This window comes from Chiloscyllium plagiosum, unplaced genomic scaffold, assembly GCF_037043375.1.
Source record: "Chiloscyllium plagiosum isolate Xiang-an unplaced genomic scaffold, Cpla_swu_hap1 HiC_scaffold_25, whole genome shotgun sequence".
Lineage (NCBI taxonomy): Eukaryota > Metazoa > Chordata > Chondrichthyes > Orectolobiformes > Hemiscylliidae > Chiloscyllium > Chiloscyllium plagiosum.
In genome coordinates this window covers 30719238-30742022 of record NW_028270163.1, presented here as the reverse complement: position 1 = coordinate 30742022, position 22785 = coordinate 30719238, and the positions used below count along the sequence as shown (strand labels likewise).

Below are 22785 nucleotides of genomic sequence, written 5' to 3'. Positions count from 1 at the left end.
ATTAAATCTATACCATTTAGCACAATGATAATGCTACGCAACATGATGGATAGAAATCTCAGTATGAAGACAGGAATTTTTCTATACGTGAATTGTGCATTGGTCACTCCTACCAGTACTGCAATGGACAAATTTAATGTACACCCCAGTCCAACACCGGCGTCTCCAAGTAATGGATGGTTATATGTTGATTATTGAGAGTGTGGTCAAGTAGGTTTTTCCTTTGCCACTTCCAGTCAAACAGCTGTTTTTCAAGAATGTCATCAATTGTGGTGCTATAAGGGGTGATGATGATAATCTGTCTGGGATATTGTCTGAAAGGTGTGATTTGGTTTGCATGATTGCGTCAGCAAGTTGCTTGACTAAACTGTGGTACAACTCTCCCAATTTTGGCACAACCCCCCCAGCATTAAAAATTAAAACATTTTTCAGGGTCAGCAAGGTTGGCTGTACCATTATCATTTCTGGATGCCTAACTCAATGCTAGATAGTTTTGTTCCTTTTTGATTTATTAGCTGTTTGATCCAACTGAGTGGCTTGCTCGGCCATTTCAGAAGGTGGGTCTAGAGTCACATAAAGGCCACATCAGCTAAGGACAGCTGATTTCTTTTCCTGAAGGAGCTTCGTAAGCTATTTTTTCAAGTGGACAATGGCATCATGATCATCTTTACTGAGACTAGCTTTTAATTCCAGATTTACAACTTGAATTGAAATTCCAGCAGATGCCATAGTAGAATTTGAACTGCTGACCGTTAGTCTGGGCCTATGGATGACTCGTCAAATACCATTAGCACCATACTGCTATCTCTCCACTTTGTGCTAAGTGATGTAATATTTTATTGTGTCACCAGGTATCTGAGATCCACACTCACCTGTCTTTTGGCAATGGCTCTGGAGTCCACTATGCTGCTGATCTCCTAGACCTCATGCCACCTCTGCATGGCCAAATTGACTATGATAAAAAAAAATCACCTTCAGTTCTTTTCTTCACTCCGGTATTGTGAACTTTGAAGGAAAACAAAGTACTTAGTATGTGAGAAATGTGATTTTTGGCTGAGGCAAAATCTGTTTCTTGAAAGAAATAGGCACCTGACCACTTATGGGACTCACTGCTACGGATTGGTTGATTCCATTTAAATTCTGCATTTTATGTAGCTATGTAATTAGTCAGTTTTCAATACTTTACTCAAGGAAGTTTCTTAAAATCTTTTGTTGTGCTAACAGGTTGTTTCTTTCTTTAATAGGAAGTGCAATCTGTATATTCTTCACCAAAGATATGCTGCTTCTAAGTATAACTATTACTTATACTGGTAAGATTCCTCTACAAGTCTTATAAATTTGAACTAGGAGTTGTCTGGATATGAGATTTCCCTTGTCAAGAAAATATTTGTTTAAAATTCTTGATTGCTTACCCTCAATGGGGCGACATGGTGGCTCAGTGGTGAGCACTGCTGCCTCACAGTGCCAGGGACCCAGGTTCAATTCCAGCCTCGGGTGACCGTCTGTGTCGAACTTGCACGTTCTACCTGTGTCTGTCTGCGTGGGTTTCCTCTCACAGTCCAAAGATGTGCAGGTCAGGTGAATTGGCCATGCTAAATTGCCCATAGTGTTAGGTGCATTAGTCAGAGGGAAACTGGTCTGGGTGGGTTACTCTTCGGGGGGTCGGTGTGGACTTGTTGGGTCAAAAGGCCTGTTTCCACACTGTAGGGGAATCTAATTTCATGTACTTTTTTTTTTAAAATAATTCCCCCGTTACATTTTTCTTTGAGTGGAGATATTCTTTTGAATTATTAATATTGGAAAAAAGTTAGACCCATTAAAAACAAGTCTTGAAGGATTGATACAGTTTTCTGATACAGTTTTAAGATTAACGAAGTTTGCTTTCTGTTCATTTTGAAACATCGCCTTGTCCTGGCAAGAGGATGACTGGATCAAACATATTGAGTCTAAAATCATATCACATAGCCGACCTCTTAAGCTCCATACTTAGAGCCTACATGCTTAGGTGTGCAGTACATATGTAAAGTTGCTGTGATATGACATGAACATGAAGCAGACTTTATTGTAAACATTACCGGTGTTAATTTACTATCTGACTGCCTTGTTAACACTCATTAATTTGAGAAAGCTGAATGATAAAATTACATGAACTTCAACGTTTAAATGAATTGCTCTTGCAGAGATCAAGTCAATGAAATTGTTGAATTTTTTTTCTAGGTATTGAACTAACCTTTTTTAGTGGTGTCTATGGCACCTGTTTGGGTGCCACAAATGGCTTTGGGAATGAAGCCAAAAGCCTGATTGGTTTATCTGGTACCTTCATTGGTGTTGGAGAAATCGTAGGTTTGTGATTATTTGCAATTGCATTAACTATTAAATATTGAATTCTGATTTTATTAAACAGAATTACATTTTCTTAATTTTGTCATTTTTGTCTATGTCTAGGTGGTGCAACCTTTGGTTTATTGAACAAATTCCTCAGAAAATATCTTGGCATTGGCAGAAACCCTGTTGTTCTTCTGGGTTTATTATGTCACATTATTGCCTTCTATCTGATATTCTTAAATGTGCCAGGGGATTCACCAATTGTTTCTGATGAAGGAACTGATCGAGTTTCTTACTTAATTCCAAGGTTGGTCATGTACTTTACCTTTTGCTTTGAACTTGAGTTTAATTCAAATGAAGCACAAGTAACCTACACTTGTGATGGAGGAGTGAATCTATTAAGGACACTGAGTATTTGAGACGTTTACACAGCCAAATGTTAAGGGAATATGTGGATGAATCTGTCCACAATGTAATCACTTGCAGTTGGTTTTATTTTCACAGACTGCTCATTTGAACAGTTCTCCATTCTAATATAAAGAATATGCTGACAGCTCCTCTACATCCAGTGGGGGAAGCAGAGGCAGCTTGCGAGAAATGGATTTGTTTTCCACTTTTTCTAAACATTTTTATGTGGGACTAAACTAGTTACATATGAGTAAACATATTAGAAGTAGAAATAAGCCATTTAGATACTTGAGCAAGCTCTGCCACTAAATAAGATTGTTGATCCAATTCTAACCTCAACTCCACATTCATGCCGATCTTGATAACTTTTATCCTCCTTGCTTACTAACAATCTGTTTATATCTGCATTTAAACAAATATCAGAGACTTTGATTCTACTGTCATTTGAGGAAATAAATTCAAATGACACTCAACCCCCTGTGAGGAAAAAAATAGCGTAATCTTTGTTCTAACTAGGTGATCTCATTTTTTTAGCCAGTAACCACTATTCTAGATTGCCTCACGAGAGGAAACATCCACTCCACTTTCATCATGTCAAGTTACCTCTGTATCATCTGTGTTTCGGTCGTGCCCAATGTTTACTCATGAAACAAGAAACAAATTCAGACATTAGTCCAGTCTCTGAATTGCCTCCAATGCACTTGAATCTTATAATAAAGTGACCAATACTGTAAACAGTACTCCTGATGGGATCTCACCAGTGCCCTGTATAACTGAAGCATAACCTCCCTATGTTTGTATTTAGTTTACCTTGCATTAAAGACAATATTCTATTAACTTTCTTAGTTACATGCTGGACCTGCATGTGAATGTTTTGTGATTCATCACATGGACATCCAGATCCTTCTGCATCTCCAAGTTTTATAGACAATAGTCAATAGGTGCAGGAGTAGGCCATTCTGCCCTTTGAGCCTGCACCACCATTCAATATGCTCATGGCTGATCATCCTTAATCAGTATCCTGTTCCTGCCTTATCTCCATAACCCTTGATTCCACAATCCTTGAGAGCTCTATCCAACTCTTCCTTAAATGAATCCAGAGACTGGGCCTCCACAGCCCTCTGGGGCAGAGCATTCCTCTCTGGGTGAAGAAGTTTCTCTTCATCTCTGTCCTAAATGGCCCAACCTGTATTTTTAAGCTGTGTCCTCTGGTTCGACACTCACCCATCAGCGGAAGCATGTTTCCTGCATCCAGAGTGTCCAATCCTTTAATAATTTTATATGCCTCAATCAGATCCCCTCTCAGTCTTCTAATCTCAAAGGTATACAAGCCCAGTCACTTCAGTCTTTCAGTGTAAGGTAATCCTGCCATTCCAGGAATTGACCTCGTGAACCTACGCTGCAATCCCTCAATAGCCAGAATGTAATCTACCTTCTTGTTCTTGCCACCAAAGTGGATAACCATACATTTATCCACATTAAACTGCATCTGCCATGCATCTGACCACTCACCTAACTTGTCCAGGTCATCCTGTAATCTCCTAACATCCTCATCACATTTCACCCTGCCACCTAGCTTAGTATCATCAGCAAATTTGCTTATGTTATTGCTAATACCATCTTGTATATCATTAACATATATTGTAAAAAGCTGCAGTCCCAGTACTGATCCATGCGGTACCCCACTGGTCACTGCCTGCCATTCCGAAATGGAGCCGTTTATCACTACTCTTTGTTTCCTATCAGCCAACCAACTTTCAATCCAAGTTAGTACTTTGCCCCCAATACCATGCGCCTAATTTTGCTCACTAACCTCCTATGTGGGACTTTTTCATAAAACCCATGTCAAGTGATTTGTTTTTACATAATCTTGGAGTTTCCTGAAGAAGGGCCTATGCCCAAAATGTCGATTCTCCTGCTCCTTTGATGCTGCCTGACCTGCTGCGCTTTTCCAACTCTGATCTCCAGCATCTGCAGTCCTCACTATCTCCTAGTTCAAATGATGTGCAAATCTGCCTGAGATTCACATTATGATGCATGATATACTTGCACAACATCACAGACTTATTAATTTTTACATTCTTGTTGTAGCTTATCTCATGCTAAAAATCTCTCCTTAAACCTGACTGAGGTCTTCGGTCTTGTCAGCTTTATAAACAACATCCTCCAACTTGTCTTCATGTAGCTTCTTCAACAATATTTCCAATTCTTGCTTGGCATCCAAATTTGCCTGGTTGTGTTAAAGAAACATTATCACCTTTTTATTTTTATCGCACAGTTTCTTTATTCAAATAATTCTTCATTCAGTTTAAGTCAGAATGTGAATGGTGTAATATATCCTGATCCTTGGATCCATTGGCTCAGTGTCTGGCTCATCAGGATCAATTTACTTGTTCCTCCCTACATTTCATTTGGTCACTAATCCAAGGCAGGAGAAAGTGAGGACTGCGGATGCTGGAGATCAGAGCTGAATTGACGTTTCGGGCATAAGCCCTTCTTCAGGAAGCCCTTCTTCCTGAAGAAGGGCTTATGCCCGAAACGTCGATTCTCCTGTTCCTTGGATGCTGCCTGACCTGCTGCGCTTTTCCAGCAACACATTTTCAGCACTAATCCAAGGCAACCAAATTCATATGATTCTGGTCAACATGTGACAGAACTGTTCATCAGCCATCTGGAAATTCTCTGTTTTATTTTTTAACCAAAATTCCACTATTCTTATTGGAAAGTATGAGATGTGAATTGGGATAATTTATGTTTAGGATTTCCAGTCACAAACTTAACCTCGACCTCTGAACTCAAAACATCATATTGTTTGGGTTAAGTTGTATTTTCAGTCCCATTTTGTGGATAATGCTTTTTAAAAGTTAAATTATTAGTTTTTTAAATATTTTCATCTTTCTCTGTTTGCAATCTGCTACATCGCTTTCTGTGTACATTCCCAAACTAGAAGAACAGTTGAAGTCCTACACATTGTTCCTTTTATAGCAGTGCCCCAGTATGTTGGGATTTTATTCCTTGTTGAGATGTTTGTGGTTGGTATGCATGATGGTTGAGATCAAGTATTTGTTTTACTTCATCCGATCACTAATGAGTATAAGTTTAAGTCACTAGGTAAATGACTGGACTTGCCAGGGAAGCAGCAACGTGAGCAGAATGCACTTTGTGAGATTACACAATACCACAGCATGGAGAAACACCATAGTCTATCTATTGCCCGTTTTACAAGTTAGGGTGTGGATCTTCAGCAGAAGCCTGCCTTTTTATAACATGGACATGACTAGAAACTAGAGTTACAGATCTCCCACTCAGTGTGAAACAAGTTTAGGTGTGATGTGACCCACATCTGTGTCATTATCCGTTGGTTCCAGCAGGTGGCAATATTTGACCATCTCACTCAGACATATTCAAAGAACATTACGGAAAACAATGTATTTGCCATAAAGTACATTTTGGTGAAACAGTAAATGATTAATCACCAGAGAAAATGTACATGATTGTACTGCATCTTATTTCCTTTCCTTCCTGATAAATACCTCCAATATGTGTGGACAGAGTAGGATGGGTCTTATTTCTGGGCCAAAACTCCAGTTTCAAGTCTCACCATAGATCTGGTGAGTGTAGGATGTGTGTCAGACCATGATCAATCTAGGTTTTTTTGATACACTTACACTTACTATCCACTGGTGACATGGAGATACTTTCTTGGTCACCCAGAATCGTGATCCCATGTTAACAGTCACCATGTGTAGTTTCTTGCTGTGAGCAAATGTTCTCCTCACTCTAATGGATCACCTCAGCCTTGCTTTCCCCTAAGCAACCTGATCAGAGCTGTCAGTTTGAGACTTGAACCTCGGTATCTGCCTCAGAGTTAAGGACCCTCCCATGTAACCACAGGTTCTCATTGTGATGATGTTCCTTACCTGGAGATCTGGACTAATAATTGATAGAATGTGAGTTCTTAGTTTGAAAATTTGACTTACAGAATTTTTTTTAGAAGTTCTATAATTAAAAGATCATGCAGTGCTCTGGTAGTGTCCCTACCTGTGGACCAGAAGTCTGGTTTCAAGTCCTCACTCTGGATATGGTGGCCATGGAAGTGTGTCAAAACACGTCCAATCAGATGGCTTTAAAAATAAAACATAATATTGATAAAGGAGACCATAAAAGTGTTAGTTTGATATTTAAACCCAATTGGTCCATTCCTATCCTTTACAGATGCAAAGCTACTGTCCTGAAGTTAGTCTGGCCTCTTTGTGACTCCAATCCACACTTGTTTTTAATTGCTGTCTAAAGCAGCCTATGACAAGCCACTCAGCTGTTTTCAATTGCTTCAAGAGTTTGACTTCCTGCTGTCTTCTCAGGGCGATAAACACTAGCCTTTGCCAAAAAATCCCACATATTGACAATAAATAGTTGAAAAGTAACTGAGTTTGTCATTTTATGGCTAAACTTCCGAAAATATTCACATCTGTCAGCAGCCTCTCTGGTTAGTGAACTAAGACAAGTCAGCCTAACTGCAACCATAGCAATGAATTGTGCAGCTTTAGCATTTGCTTTTTTGCCTCAGTTTCTGAAGCCAGCAGTAATTTCTTTCATACAGTTTATTTTTCTTAATTGCCTTTGGGTGACACCACATGCTGTGTGAAATGTGTGACAAAGAAGCTGGATAGAAATTTTTTTTTAAAGAATTACACGACATTTATGTTTGAATATTGCTGAGACTGAGAGTGTCATCTATGTAATGCAGACTTATAAGTAATAAGGTTTATCCTGGCATTCCACTAATCCCTTTGAATGTTTGACCTGTAATTTCTGACTTTCTCAGGAGATAAAACAGAATTTGGAACTGTGCAGACTTCAAGATTTTTGGATATCTCTGACATACATGTCTTTCTTAAAGCTTCGTATTGATAATGTCGATTAGATACAACTTCATTTCACTGCAACCATGGATTGTATCACTGTATTGATTAAGTAACTTAAGAGTGTCTGGTGTCTGTTCAACCCCTTGTAAAAATTTCAGCAAGGTCAGAGGTGCGTGGGGATGGGGTGTGGTAGTGACCAAGCTGCGCGCTGAACTTTACAAACCCTGTCCTTTCAAACCCACCATCAATAGAATGCAAATCCCAGGCAATCCCACGTGGGTTGTTTATAGTGCTCTTCAACCAGCTTTAAAACAACTGTACATTTTTAACACTTTTGTTGAGGGGGTATCATTTGATTGACGTTGTTAGATTTCACTGGTTGAGAATCAGGAGTGCAGTCATGTTGCTGATCTATTTAGAGGCCGGTGAGTGAGTCTTAGACTGTTTTAACACTTGAAGTATTTTTGATGATGACAGCCATTCTTCATAGTGTACGTGTCTTGAAGGGTCTTTTTACGCAGTGTACACAGGAAGATTGTGTCACTGAAGAAAATGATATAATCACTGTCCTCTGAAAAAATTACTGACTGATTCAGATGGGTGGGTGCTATTTTATAGTGGTTATGGACTACAGAGGCTTGCACTAATAACACAGAGAACTGTAAGGTTAAATACATATGTATGATTATGAGGCAGTCCAATTGTGAAATCCCATCACACCAAAATTGGAGGTGAACAGTGAAGAAAGTTACCTCAGAGTACAATGGGGTCTTGATCAGATGGACCAATGGGCTGAGAAGTGGCAGATGGAGTTTAATTTAGATAAATACGAGATGCTGCATTTTGGGAAAGCAAATCAAAGCAGGACTTGTACATTTAATGGTAAGATCCGAGGGAGTATTGCTGAATAAAGAGACCTTCGAGTGCAGGTTCATAGTTCCTTGAAGGTGGAGTCACAGGTAAATAGGTCAGTGAAGAAGGAATTTGGTATGCTTTCCTTTATTGATCAGATATTGAGTATAGGAGTTTCTTCATAGTGCAGAGCTATTAGAGGAAGGCAAACCAGGCCTCCTCTTCCCAGCAGTCAACTGGCATATTCTGAAATGTTATGGTCCCGATAGCCATATTGATAGCGACTGACGTATGGTGAGCACATGAGATAAGTATGATGTAAGGATGGTGGGAGGTGTAGGGTGCCAAGAGGATAAGCTGACAAGTAAGAAGGGGGCAAGGTATCAAGTGGTTGAGATGCCAGGGTGCTTTTCTGCTTTCTGGCTCACTTGCTTTTTGAATAAAGGAAGTGTTTTTGCTATTGTCCAGTCTAATGGAACTTTTCCTGAAACCAAAGAAAATTGAAACCAACACATCAACTATTTCACTTGCCACATCTTTTAAAATCCGAGGATGCGGTCCATCTGCCTAATTATCATTTATAGTTCAGTTTTCCATTATTCAGTTTGGTACCAGCTTTATCTTCATCAGTGAACAAATAGGTTTTCCACTTTTGATGTTGGCCTCTCGGAGTGCAGTCAGAGCCAAGTTTATGGCATTGTGAATGGCTTGGCTGTAAGGGCAGGGGGAAGAAAGAAGTAATAGTTATTGGGGATTAATTTGTTAGAGGAACACACAGGCATTTCTCTGGCCAGAAACATGATTCCATAAATGAATGCTACGTCTCTTGTGCCAGAGTCAACAAATTTGCAGAGTAGCTGCAGGAGATTCTTCTGGGAGATGATGAACAGGCAGAGACTGATCCACATTGGTATCAATGACTTAGGTAGGAAAGAAGATGTAATCCTGCAATCAGCATTTCGGGAACTAGGTAGGAAATGAACAAGCAAGACCTCAAATGTAATAATTTCTGGATTACTCCCAGTATCATGTACGAGTGAATACAGAACTACATGGGTAGGATGCATAAATATATGACGAGAAAGATAATCTAAGAGGGAGGGCTTTAGATTCTTCACACACTCCGATTGACTCTGGAAAACATAGCACTTATACAGGCTGCATAGGTTGTACTGAAGGGACTCAGTTTCTTGCCAGGTATTTTGCTATTGATGTTGGGAGGGTTTTCAAGTAATTCAGCAGGAGTGTGGGAACCAAGAGAGAATACTAGAGAGGAACACCAGAGTATGCACAATACTTGGAGAGATCGATAACATTAGTAGAGAATAGGAAGTCATTTGGTGAAGTTGTAGTTTAGAGAGCAATTAATTAAGTCTATATCAGGTTTACTGTGCATGTGCGTGTATGCGAATACATGAATACAATAAACAAGATTAGGTGGTTACAGGCTCAAATGTCATGTGGGATTATAATTTTGTGGTGATAAGAGAAACCATACTGAGTGAAAGAAAGCAGACAGTAATGGTTAATCAGTATTTTTGGGCGCAGAAAAGTTTGAAATGGAGTTCCTCAGGAGTCAGTGTTGGGCTCCATGCTTTTCCTGATATATATTAATGAGTAAGATCTGGATGTCCAGGTGACAGTTTTGAAGTTTGTGGTTGATATGAAACTTGGGAGCATTACAAATTGTGAGAAGAATCATGTGGAACTCCAAAAGGATGCGGACAAGTTGGTGAAATAAATGTACAAAATTCTGGAGAAACTCAGCGGGTCTGACAGATTATGGGAAGAAAAGCAGAGTTAATGTTCTGGCTACAGGGTGATTCTTGAGGAATTTAGTTTTCTTTAACACCAGGAAAGAAGTGAAAAAGTTTCTTGTTAAAACATCAAATAAGATGAGAAATGAAATGTAACTGCATGTTGGGACAACTTTGAAATAGTGTGAGGCAGTGCTGGTTGAGTAAAGGTTTCAAATGTGTATGTGGTGGCATGTGGCACTAAGTGTGGATCTCAGGATGTTGTCATAGCAATTATCTGAGGAGCATTCGAAGTCTTGGAAATTCCTGTAATCTTGGTTGGGTTTGACACATGAAAGGTGGAATCTATGCACAGTAAGGCAGAGTGGAGGCAGTCACTAAGGAAAGAGATGTGGTTGTAAAATGTTGAGAGGGAAGAAGAAAGCGGTGAAGGTGAACATATTGAAAAATTAAACTGAAACACCATCAGACAAAGAGTAGAACTTCTTTGAGAAAGAGATGTACCTATGAATTAAACATTGAGATTAAAACAAAATGCAGTGGAATGCTGGGAGTCTGAAAGAAGCACAGAAAATGCTGGAGAAACTCAGCGGGTCTGGCAGCGTCTGTGGATAGAGAAGGATAAAGGTTTTGAGTTCACTATAACTTACAGACACGGATTTGAAAGAATGCTGTGATGCATTTATGTACGAAGAACTTGGACACAGTATACAAAAGGAGACAATATATAAGAGTGCAAGGGCATCCTTCTTAAACCTTTGGAATATCATGTGAGGTTGCTCACGTTAGCATGAAGAGAGGGGCTGAATATTATTTAAATAGAGAGAGAGACTGCAGAGCACAACAAAACAAAGGATTAGGACTCCTTGTCGATGACACAGAAAACTCGCATCCAGATTTAGAGGGTAATAGTGAATACAAATGGAATGTTGGTCTTTATTTCAAAGGGAATGGAGTAAATACATAGGGAGATTTTGCCAAAACTTTGCAAGTCACTAATTGGACCACAGCTGGAATGTTGTGAACAGTTTTGGGCACTTTACCAAGAAATGTTGCATTAGAGACAGTCCAGAGAAGGTTCATTAGGCTGATATCAGGTCTAGATGGACTGTCTGAGAAGGTGACATTTAGTAGATTGGATCTGTTCTCATTGCAATACAGAAGAATGAGAAGTGATCTTCTTGAAACATAAAAAATTCTTAGGTGACTTGACAGGGTAGATGTGGAAAAGTTATTTTGCCTTGTCAGCGAGTCTAGAACTAGACAGCATAATTTTAGATTAAGGGTTCACAAGTATAAGACCACCGAAGAGGAATTTCCTGTCTGAGGGTAGTGAGTCTGGAATTCTTTACAGCAGAGGGCTGTTGAGGCGAGGCTATTAAGCATATTCAAAATTGAGATGGACAGATTTTTAATCAGTCAGGGAATCGAGGATTACTGACACAGGAAAGTGCACTTGAGGTGCCATGATCGGTTTGAATGGTGAGTCGACACAGTGGGCTGAATAGCCTACCTCTGCTTCTATGTCTTATGGTTTTATTGATCAGAGAGAATAGCTATATGAGTAGACCCCTGAAGGTACAGGTGGAGGGAGCAGTTAATAGAGCATACAGCAGCCAAAGCTTTAATAATAGTGATGTAGTGGACAAGAGAAAGGTGGTTATACAGTACTTGTATAAAACATTTGTTAGACTTCATCTGGAGCATTGTGTATATTTCTGAGTGCTATTCTGTAGAAGACATAGAAATCCATTGGAGAGAAGAAATTTTCTAAAATGCCTCTAGTTAAGGAACTTCAGTTGTAAGGATAGGTTGGAGAGGTTGGGACTGTCCTCTCTGGAGAAGAGGCTGAGCGGAAATCTGATAAGTTTTCAAAATCATAAGAGGTCTGAGTAGTGTAGATGGGGAGAATCTATTCCTGCTTGTAAAATGATGAATAAGACGGCACAGATTTATAAAAGTAGCAAATGTAATATGAGAAAAATGCTTTTTCTGGAATGCACTACCTGGAAGTATGGTGGAGCTACAGTAAATTGAGGCATTTCCAGAATGCATTTCATGATTATTTAATTAGGAACCATGTGCAAGAATATAGGTGAAAGGCAGGCAAATGGCACTAAGTTGTCAAGCTCATTAGAGAGTCAGTGCAGACATGATGGGCCAAATAGCTTTCTTTTGAGCCATATCAATCCTGACATTCTGTGACCAAATGGTGAGCCCCTCACTTGGAATTTTTCTTTCTTACTGAAATGTATTTATTCTGTGTATCCTGACCTATACCTTGAAATGTCTGCTCCAGCATCTCTGTTGACCCATTCTTTAACCTAATTTGGCAGTTCCCTTTAGCTAGCTCATCTTTATACCTCATAATTGTCCTTATTAAAAAATAAATTACTAGTCTTAGACCCAGACTTCTCTTCCTCAGACTGAAAGTAAAATTCAATCTTAGGAGTGCCTTCACACTTTATTACTTTTAATCTAATCCTATCTGTTGATTTTAAAATTCCATCCTTTCCTGTCACAGCCTGTTTATCATTTCCTGTATTTAGGCGGCACGGTGGCACAGTGGTTAGCACTGCTGCCTCACAGCTCCAGAGACCTGGGTTCAATTCCCGCCTCAGGCGACTGACTGTGTGGAGTTTGCACGTTCTCCCCGTGTCTGCGTGGGTTTCCTCCCACAGTCCAAAGATGTGCAGGTCAGGTGAATTGGCCATTCTAAATTGCCCGTAGTGTTAGGTAAAGGGTAAATGTAGGGGGTATGGGTGGGTTGCGCTTCGGTGGGGCGGTGTGGACTTGTCGGGCCGAAGGGCCTGTTTCCACACTGTAAGTAATCTAATCTAAACATCTAAACCCCTTTCTTTAACACCCTCTATCTACTCTTTATGCCATGTTTGCCAAATTTGCTCCCTTGCCTCTGATATTTGGTTTAAACTCCTCTCTACTTCTACAGTTATCAGGCTGGTCAGAACACCAATCCCAGCACAGTTTGACATTAGACAGTCCCAATGGGACTGATCTCACTATTCCCAGTACAAGTGGTCCATGATTTGGAACCCACTTTTCACACACCAGCCTTTGAATTATACATTGATTTATCTAATCTTACTTTGATATCCCAATTTGCACATAGCTCAGGTAATAATCCAAAGTTTGTTACATTATAAGTTCTACTTAATTTGGTGCCTAACTTCTCATGCTTATTGTGCAGAAACCCTTACTCTGACCTGCCTCTATTCTTGGTACCTGCATGAACCACACCGACTGGATCATCCCTTTCCCACTCCAAGTGTCTCTCCAACCCTGAGCAGATGTCCTGGACTTGACATCGCTCTTTGCTGCAGAGAAAAGTCAATTCACTTTATTACACGGTCTCCGACTAGCACTACATTGCTTTTTGCTCCACCTACTTGAGTAGCATCCTTTACAACAGTGTCATGATCATCTAGCTTATCCACACTGTAGCCCTCCGTTTCTTCCAAACAAGCTAAAAAAAAAACCTCAAACCTGTTGAACAACAGCAAAAGCTGTGGCTTCTACTTTGAGTTTCCTTACCTGCCTTATTTGTAGTTGCACTTAGCTGCCCCTGACGACTCACCATATCAGAAAACCCTATCTTGATGGGTGTGACTGTCCCTTGTTACACAACGTGCAGGTAAGTCTCCCCCACTGGTGTGTCAAAATATCTGCAGCTTGGCCTGCCAATCTCAAACTCTGAGCATAGCCCCTCTGGGAGTAAATACTAAACTGCATGTAGTGCTCTTACTTGTTGCTCCTAGGATCTTTGGCACAATCTCTCATTCTTGTGGAATGATAGACATAAATGCTTTCTGGTGATTTCAGTTTTCAAAAACAATTGGATAGTTTTATGTTGTCTTTTCCTAAAGACAAAACACAGATTAAAATTTCTTCAGCATTTGAGTGATAGAGATATACTAGAAGTTTTATGTTTGCATTCATGAATTTTCCAGCTTGTAATTTGTTTCATTTTAACTTCACAGCAAAATCATTGCCATGGTTTGCAGTTTCCTCCTGGGACTAGGTGATAGTTGTTTCAACACACAACTCCTTAGTATAGTAGGATATATGTATTCCGAAGAAAGTGCTCCTGCGTTTGCTGTCTTCAAGTTTGTGCAAGTAAGAGTGAAAAGCTTTCTTGTGCATGTACTTGATCTGAGGGTAACTGATAAATACTTATAACAAATATTAATTATAGCAATACAAGGTTTGATTTAATTTTCAATGTAATGTTAAAATATTTTGTTAATCCTCTACATTGAAGTTTCTACTTAGCAATATACTCATTGAATGTTATTTTTCTGTCTCCACCAGTCTATCAGTGCAGCAATAGCATTTGGCTACAGCAATTATCTACTGCTCAAGTGGCAGCTGCTTATCCTTGGTGTGGTTGGATTATTTGGCACAATCTCTTTCATCCTAGTGGAATGGAAGACAGAGGCACATTCTCGTGGTTTCAGTTATAACCGCATTTAATCAAGAAACTGCATTTTCAAAGACCCAATGATGCGTAGGTTTTTAAAGCTTAGATTTATTTTTAAATACCACTTTTACTAATGTTTTTTGAGAAATTTAATTAGGTTGTATGAAAATATTTCTAAATGTAGTTTTCAATCAAATCTTAAATTTACCATAATCGTATCAGACCAAGGGCCGGTCTCATCAGAGAGAGATGACTGGTGGTGGTTTAACCTGAGGGCCACCAACTTGGATGAGCAGAAGGCTTGAGAAGGGGAGTCCTTCATAATAAGCTCAACCGGTGTGGAAATTGAACTCACACTGTTAGCCTCAATTTATGTTGCAAACCAGCTGTCCAGCCAACTTAGTTAATTGACCTGCTTATTTGTGGCTAAAAGATAGAACTGGAGTGAATGTTATAAAGCCAATAAAGTGAAGCTGGTTACTGAATAGCTGATGGAATATAATAACCAAACATTTCTGCTGCACATAAATTCTGCACTACAAGAAATATGATGAACAAACTAAATCTGAATCATCTGAAATATTGACTTCACTGATTTGAAATACCATTTTAAGCATTTCCTTGTAGTGATGTAGAATATTATTTCATATCCAAATTATGGTAAATTGCCAAATCTTATTTATCCATTTATTTGAAATAGAAAATTCTTTTCATAATTAACAAAACTTGAAGAAATTTCCAGTTTTTTAAAATGAAATCAAAGCACTTTCTTGAAATCGAGAATCATGGTTAGAAAATTTTCTTTTCACCATGCTTCACCTCATCAATTTTTCTGTTTTTTTTTTAAATATACATTTTGCTGGTAGGTACTATATGAAGAGTACCAACTAACAAAAGCATATTGTTTCACATCATTTCAAAAATATTGTCTGCTATTCTAAAACTTATTAATTCAACATGCATATTTGTACTGTTTATGTAAAACTAAATATTTTTGTGGTAAATATTTCCAGTTTGATCATTTTTTGAAAATACATGTTTTGTGCAACTAATTCCAATGTGATACTTCAAGTGGAAATATAAGTGTTTTCTGATTATTAATGATTGTGACTAGAGCTGGAATGATTTACTATGAAAATGACCAAATTTACATTGTGCTAGTGATGTACCTTCAAATGTTCAGGATTTGACAAGAAGATAAAAGTTGTCAGTGACTCGGTTAATTTCTAATCTAGTATGAAATGTTTCTGTTTGCTGATGGCTTTCTACGAAATAGTTATGTAAAGATCAAAAGGGAAACTTTGCTTTGAACTAAGGTTTAATAAGAAAGTCAAGGATTACATTTTAAGGGTTTTCTGACTGTTTACATTTAACCACTCTCTTTTAAACTAATAGGTTGTTATATGAATGTGTTAATTTTTTCTCATTACAATTTTATTAATCTGTCTAATTTTTGTAGATGCTAAACCATATTCCATATATATATTCCATATTATATACATATTCCAGTAAGATTCCATACAATCTTACTTGGACAGTAATTGATCAATGAATGCTTTCCACAATGACCTGCTGACCTCTATCAGTTTGTCTGCAGTTACTGTATCGAAGGTGCCAATTTCCTCAATTTAATGTTGGGCCTTAAAGTTGAACAAGTTGATTTTGCAAAATTCTCTTTGTGCAGCGATACCAATTAACTTTTCCACTTGCCCACATGGAGAGGTCAAAGACTGTGAAGGAGCATTTTTTTCTCTCAGCAAGCAATAATTTAAATTGTACAAAACCTGAGCTTGATAGAACTGAGTTTAGTACTTTGTGATCGTATATATGGGAACCAATTTATTGAAGAAAAATGGAAGCATTATTGATGTGAACTAGAACTGAAAGCTGACTTCCCAGGAGCACTCTAGATTTTAGGTACTTAATATCAGCAAATGTATGCATAATGTTTTATTTATTTTCTATTAATCCATCACTAACTGATCTAACTAGCTAAGTTTTTATGACAGGATCATGTTGCTGCATTTCTGAAATATGTAGCCCGTATCTCAGCTGAAATATGTAAAGCTGTGGCATTTGATGCTCACGTAGATACTTAGAATCCCTCTAGTGTGGAAACAGGCCCTTCGGCCCAACAAGTCCACACTGACACTCCAAAGAGTAAACCACCCAGATCCATTCCCTTATTTGTCGACATATATTGAATACACAAACGTTTCTGTTTTAAGCAGTTACAGAACTTGACGCTAATGTATTCTGCACTTATAAAATAACATAAGTTTTATATTCTGATATTAAACTATGCATAATTATTAATTATTTCTGTCACATGTTAAGTATTTAAATTAAAATAGATTTTTCAAATAATAACTTACTTTTTTAAATACAATGGATGGAATATTAAAAGTCTTTTAGCAATGAGCATTAAGCATAAATCTGAGCTGTTGCACATTGTTTTGTTATTATTGAAACATTTGAACATATTATTAATAAGAACATTAATTTTCCATTATGGTAAAAGAGGGTTGCAGATTGAAATAAGCTGGTAAACTTCAATTCAATCCTCAAAGCTGGCTAAATCTGATGTGACATGAGTCAGATCACCTGTGCATTGTCACCATAACTGCCGAGTTGTGAAGGTTGATCAAGCTTTTCTCCCCCACTAGGAAATGCACCAGGCATGACCAATAGCTATCATTTCTTGGTAGCAAACTCACCTCTGAATCACTCAAGTGCCATGTTGGAGATTTTAAATACAAAATTTGAGTCCCTGCTCTGCTGTTGGGGGTGCCACCATTCTGGTAGGGTGTTAAACAGAGGCCTCACCTACCTTTTTCAGGCAGATGGGAAGGATCCCATAGCATTTTGTTTTTTGAAGAAGAGGAGTTTTCTACCTCTTAATTAGCAATACTAAAGTCATTAAAATCAGATTATTTGGTTATTATCATCTTGCTGTTTGTGAAATGTTGCTGTGTGCCATTTGGATGCTCTTTTTTGCATTGCAGTAATGACTGTTTCATGAGTGTAATATTAATGCCAAGTCTTTCACTCTTGTTCGAAGCTGTAGAGATTGAAACTGATTACTGATGTCAATGGTGTACCCAGGTGTTTGATGACCAGTCCTTTTAATTGCTAGTATTTTAGTTTTGGGTATAAATTGTGCAGTATTTACAGCATCCTTAGTCTTTCACAATCAATGACCATTGGGCTAATATTTTATTAAAAGACAAGGAAGGAAATGTAAGCTAAGGAAAGTGCATCTTTCTGCACTTGGATCTCCTTGGTGTCAAGTAAAAATATTGTCATTTTGACTGTACCTTTCTTATGTTTTCCATTTTATCAATTTCCTTGGATGAGGAACAAAAAAATTGAAAACTCTACATGTTTTGTCATTTTATACCTTTGTTTACTCTCTTTAGAAACTTGAATTCTTTTCTGTTTGCCTTCAGGATTCTTGGACATAAAAGCAATACAGTAAAAGTTATCATTTTGTCAATTTTATCTGGAGTGCAACTATTTAAAGATAAAAATCTCAAAATATTGCACTTGGATTAGTTTTTAAAATGTTTTGTCATTCTTGTTGGCTTGTTGCTTTCTAATGCATTTTTTTTTCATTACAAATTCCCAAAACAATTGAGTGGACCATTGATTTAGTGTCTGACTAAAGTTGCATTGTGTTTTTTGTAAAAGCTGCCACTTCTCATTGGAAATAACTACAGGAACTTCTAAAACAAAAAGTTTAAACTATAGAAGGCTGCATCACTTCTCTCAAAAAAAAACAAAGCAGGGCAGCAGTTTTAACAAATTTGTGTGTCTTGAGTGAATGGTTGTTTTATTTTCTGTCTGTCTGAAAAGAAGCGCTGGGGTAATTCTGTTCTCTTTTGAATAGTGTGATGGGACCTTCATTTTCTCAACTGCTGAAACAGATAAATTAAGCCATAGTTTAACTTGTTTTGCACTTTTGAGGCCATCCTGTAGTGTTAGCCCAGACTATAGCCTTGAATTTTCTCTGTATTTCTATTCAGGGACCAATGTATCCTAGGCATACACCAATTGTGAGATCTAATAGATCATGGTGATCGGCATAAGTGAGTTGAATGCACAACAAAAATCACTCCCAAATCACTATCTTTTATAGCTGTTAAAAAATCTTGGCAAGGATAAAGCTCGCTTAGTTCCCATTTTACAAATTTCCTGGTCAGAAACTGTTTTTAAAATTACAAGATTTTCAGATGCAGTAGAAAATAGTTTTTTTTTTGACTGGTGCTTTATTGAAATGTTTTGATCTTTCATTTAAATTTATCTTTTTGAATACCTGCCTGTCATTTTGTTTCATGATGTATTTTTATAACATAGGACTAAGTTACATTCAAAATTGAGAAGCTGTCCCCGTGTAGGTTATAAATCTTTGCAACTATGCACAAATAATGGTTGAATGGCTTGAAAGTTCTTTTTCACAGTTTAAAGAAGGAATGTATGAAATGAAGTTAATATTTCCTTAGATTTTACTCAAGCTGAACTGTATTCACTTTTATATTTTGGCATATTTTGATAAGATGAGCAAGATCGACATTGGCCGAATGGATGCAGATTGCATCCACTTGGGGAAATTCAGGCATCTGTTGAACTGAAGTTTGAAGCTATAATTGAGCAAATACGTTAACTGATCTTAAGCTGACATCATTATTGTAGAAATGCTATTTTAGTCACTACCTAGAGAAACAATTGTCTATGTCTTTAAAGGTCCTTAAATACCAAATATAGTTTTACCCATCTGAAGTTTCAATGTTATACTGTCCTAAATAGTGATTCTTGATTAGAACAGAATTTAAGCGACTCAGGAACCTGTTGTGGTTTGAACATGTCTTGTTTCCTGTTGTCTTAATGCATTGAATTAAGTTCAACACCACACTTCTGTTTGCTTTGTTTTTATACAGTAACTGATCTTACTGTATGCACCAGTTGCATAAGATTTAAGTTTTGGTAAATTTCAGGAGTTGTTCTGGCAAAGGTGGGGAGGGGAACAATGCTTTGCCAAATCTTTTTCAACACTCAGGCTCACAGTGGAATATAACGAGGAAATGGTTATGTCTACTTTCATACGTAAGGCCTTGAAAATGAGACTGATTGATTGATTTTCCTCAGTTGGACCAGAAGATTCACAATACAATCTGTTCCCAACAATGCACATTAAGCTTAAGAAAGTTGTTTGGCATGTAAAATTTGTTCGTTTCAGATGAATAACTGTACATTATAATTCATTAGATCTCTCTTTCTATGGTGTCTGGAGAATGTCACACTTATACTCATGTATTTTGATATTTTCAAGCAACTTACAATTTGCACTATGTTGCACATTGTTTTAAATTATTTATTTTGATTCTGATGTCTTTGTACTGCTCTGCTGTCAAATCTTTGTCAAATTAAATTTGTTGGTCAGTCTGCAATACTAAGACAAAGTTTGTTTTAAATGTGTTTTGATGTGTGGATGGTGTGTACACTCATTCTCCATGTAAAACTCTATATGGGTAATGTTTAGTATGAAAGTGTGCAATATTGAAATTTTATTTAATGTAATAAAGCCATTTAAACTGGATAAATTGCTGTGTTTCCTTTATTTGAAATAAAATGTGATATTTGATTGTAATAAACCCATGTTTTCTGTGAATTAGAAACATGTTAATCCACTAAATTATGAAGTTAGCCATATTTGTCAAATAACCAAATTCTTACAAATGATCCATAATACAAATCATCTTAATATATACCAGTTTTGAGTGGGAGAAGCAATATCAAAGTCTGAATGTGGAGAAATTAGAAAATTAAGCAGACACAAAAAGTACTTTCTGAACAATTCTAATGTTTAAAGCTACAATGAAATGTATTTTTTTTCATAACATTGTGTTAAAAACAGTAGAAAGGAATGTATTTTAGTTTTTTAATTCTAATTCTCATAAGTTTTTAATATTGAACAAGTTATTGAATGGAAAATTATGAACTGAGCTGAAATGGATTTTTATCAAATATTTTAAGTCTGACTTCTGTTAAGTCCTACAGACCATATAATGTTCTGAGACAATGTAAAGAGCTCTGCCACTGAATTAAATGTATTCTGTATTCTATGAATTTCCTTCACTTTCTTCTCTCTTCAATTCCTTCGCCTATCTGGATACGCTGTTCTCTGGATGTGAGTTTAGCCAGTTAACTCAAATAGCAGCATTCATAAATGAACTGCAATTAAGATGGCTTTGAAGTTTAGGAGTGTACTAGATAATCTGACCACAAAATAACGTGACACTAATATTTTAGAACTATTGCTCCTTAACTGTAGAAATTGTTATAAAAAGAAATTCAATTAAAATATTATGAATGCATGATGTAACTTTCAGAAACATGGAATCTAACCTTCTGATGATGATGTCCTTTCCAAGAGTAGAAAACCAATTTGATTACATTTGGACCAACCTCCAATATTTTTCTAATTTCTGGTCTGCTAATGTAGCAACAGTACATAAAGATTGCAGGGCAGCACGGTGGCTCAGTGGTTGGCACGACTGCCTCACAGCACCAAAGACCCGAGTTTGATTCTAGCCTCAGCGACTATCTATGTGAAGTTTGCACCTTCTCCCCGTGTCTGTGTGGGTACCTTCCGGGAGCTCTGGTTTCCTCCCACAATCCAAAGATGTGCAGGTTAGGTGAATTGGGTATGCTAAATTGCCCATTATATTCAGGGATATGTAGGTTAGGTGCATTAGTTAGGGGTAAATATAGAGAATATGGTAGAGGAATGGGTCTAGCTGTTTTACTCTTCAGAGGGTCAGTTTGGACTTGTTGGGCCAAATGATCTTTCTGAAATGTTTCTAAACTAAAATTTGTGTTTTAATATTTAGTGATAATGTAGTTTATATTTTAGGAATTCTGTGTACGCAATTTCTTGTCTGACGGAATTTGGCAAGGAAGAATTCATTCAGTTTCTTGTGGATATCATAACTGAGAGTTAATAAGATAATGTCATCCACTCTGAGCTTTGATATAAGACAACTCGAGGCATAATTAACTATTAGAATAAAGATCTCTGAACATCATTAACTATTAAAATGACAGGTTGTAAACCTGCATCTGTTCATGAGAGGTTAAGTGAAAGGCTCATCTGCTTCTATTAATTTGTTTAAATATGTGTTTATTTGTGTTGGCTTGACATTTCACCTGACTATTGCAGAACATTAGCTAACATTACATTTGTATTAGTATTGTCTACAGATGCTGAAAATATTCATACTGTAACTTCCAGTATTGACTTAGTGCTGTAAAATGAACAGTTCTGATGTCAAATTTCAATAACAGTACTTGATCAAGGTATTTTTTTAAAGGAATAATCCAATTTGCTACATGGCATGGAAGCCACATGCTATAAAATAATGTGACACTAATATTTTATAACTATTGCTCCTTAATTGTAACAATTCTGGATTTGGTTTCTTTGCTGAGCGAGAAAGTTCATTTTCAAACGTTTCATCACCATACTAGATAACATCTTCAGTGAGCCTACGGATGAAGCAGTGCTGATAATTCCTGCTTTCTATTTATATGTTTGGGTTTTTTGGGATTGGTGATGTCTTTTCCTGTAATGATGTCATTTCCAGTTCTTTTTGTCTGGATGGCAAATGGGATCTAAGTCAATGTGTTTGTTGATAGAAACACTATCAGCAAATACATTGCATTGGACTCAATTTACCACCTCCTGTGAAAAAGAACAGGAAATGACATCACCAACCCAAAAAACCCAAACATATAAATAGAAAGCAGGAAACATCAGTGTTTTATCCGGAGGCTCACTGAAGATGTTACCTAGTATGGTGACGAAACGTCCGAAAATGAATCTTCCAGCTCAGCAAGCAAACCTACATTCAGAACCTCAACCTGAGCTACAAATCTTCTCAAAACTCGCTAACTGTAACAATTGTTACAAAAAAAATGGAATTAAAATATTATGAATGCACTATATAACTTTCAGAAACTTGGGATTTGGAATGTAGACCTTGTAATGATAACATCCTTTCAAAGAGTAGAAAACCACATTTGATTACGTTTGGACCAAACTCCATATTTTTCTAGTTTCTGGTCTGCTCATGTAGCCGCA

General features: G+C 37.4%; 1 protein-coding gene across 3 annotated transcripts in view; it reads left to right on the top strand.

Moving 5' to 3' along the window:
* mfsd11 (major facilitator superfamily domain containing 11) overlaps window positions 1–20245 on the top strand; it is a 55783-nt gene extending 35538 nt beyond the window's left edge. For all 3 annotated transcript variants that reach the window (XM_088000558.1, XM_043714650.2, XM_088000557.1), the window contains exons 9-13: window positions 1245–1310; window positions 2218–2343; window positions 2446–2632; window positions 14206–14341; window positions 14537–20245. In XM_088000558.1, the coding sequence (XP_087856684.1) occupies window positions 1245–1310; window positions 2218–2343; window positions 2446–2632; window positions 14206–14341; window positions 14537–14698 (677 nt within the window). In that variant the 3' untranslated portion in view covers window positions 14699–20245. The remainder of the gene's footprint in view (window positions 1–1244; window positions 1311–2217; window positions 2344–2445; window positions 2633–14205; window positions 14342–14536) is intronic.
* Window positions 20246–22785: the final 2540 nt, after the last annotated feature.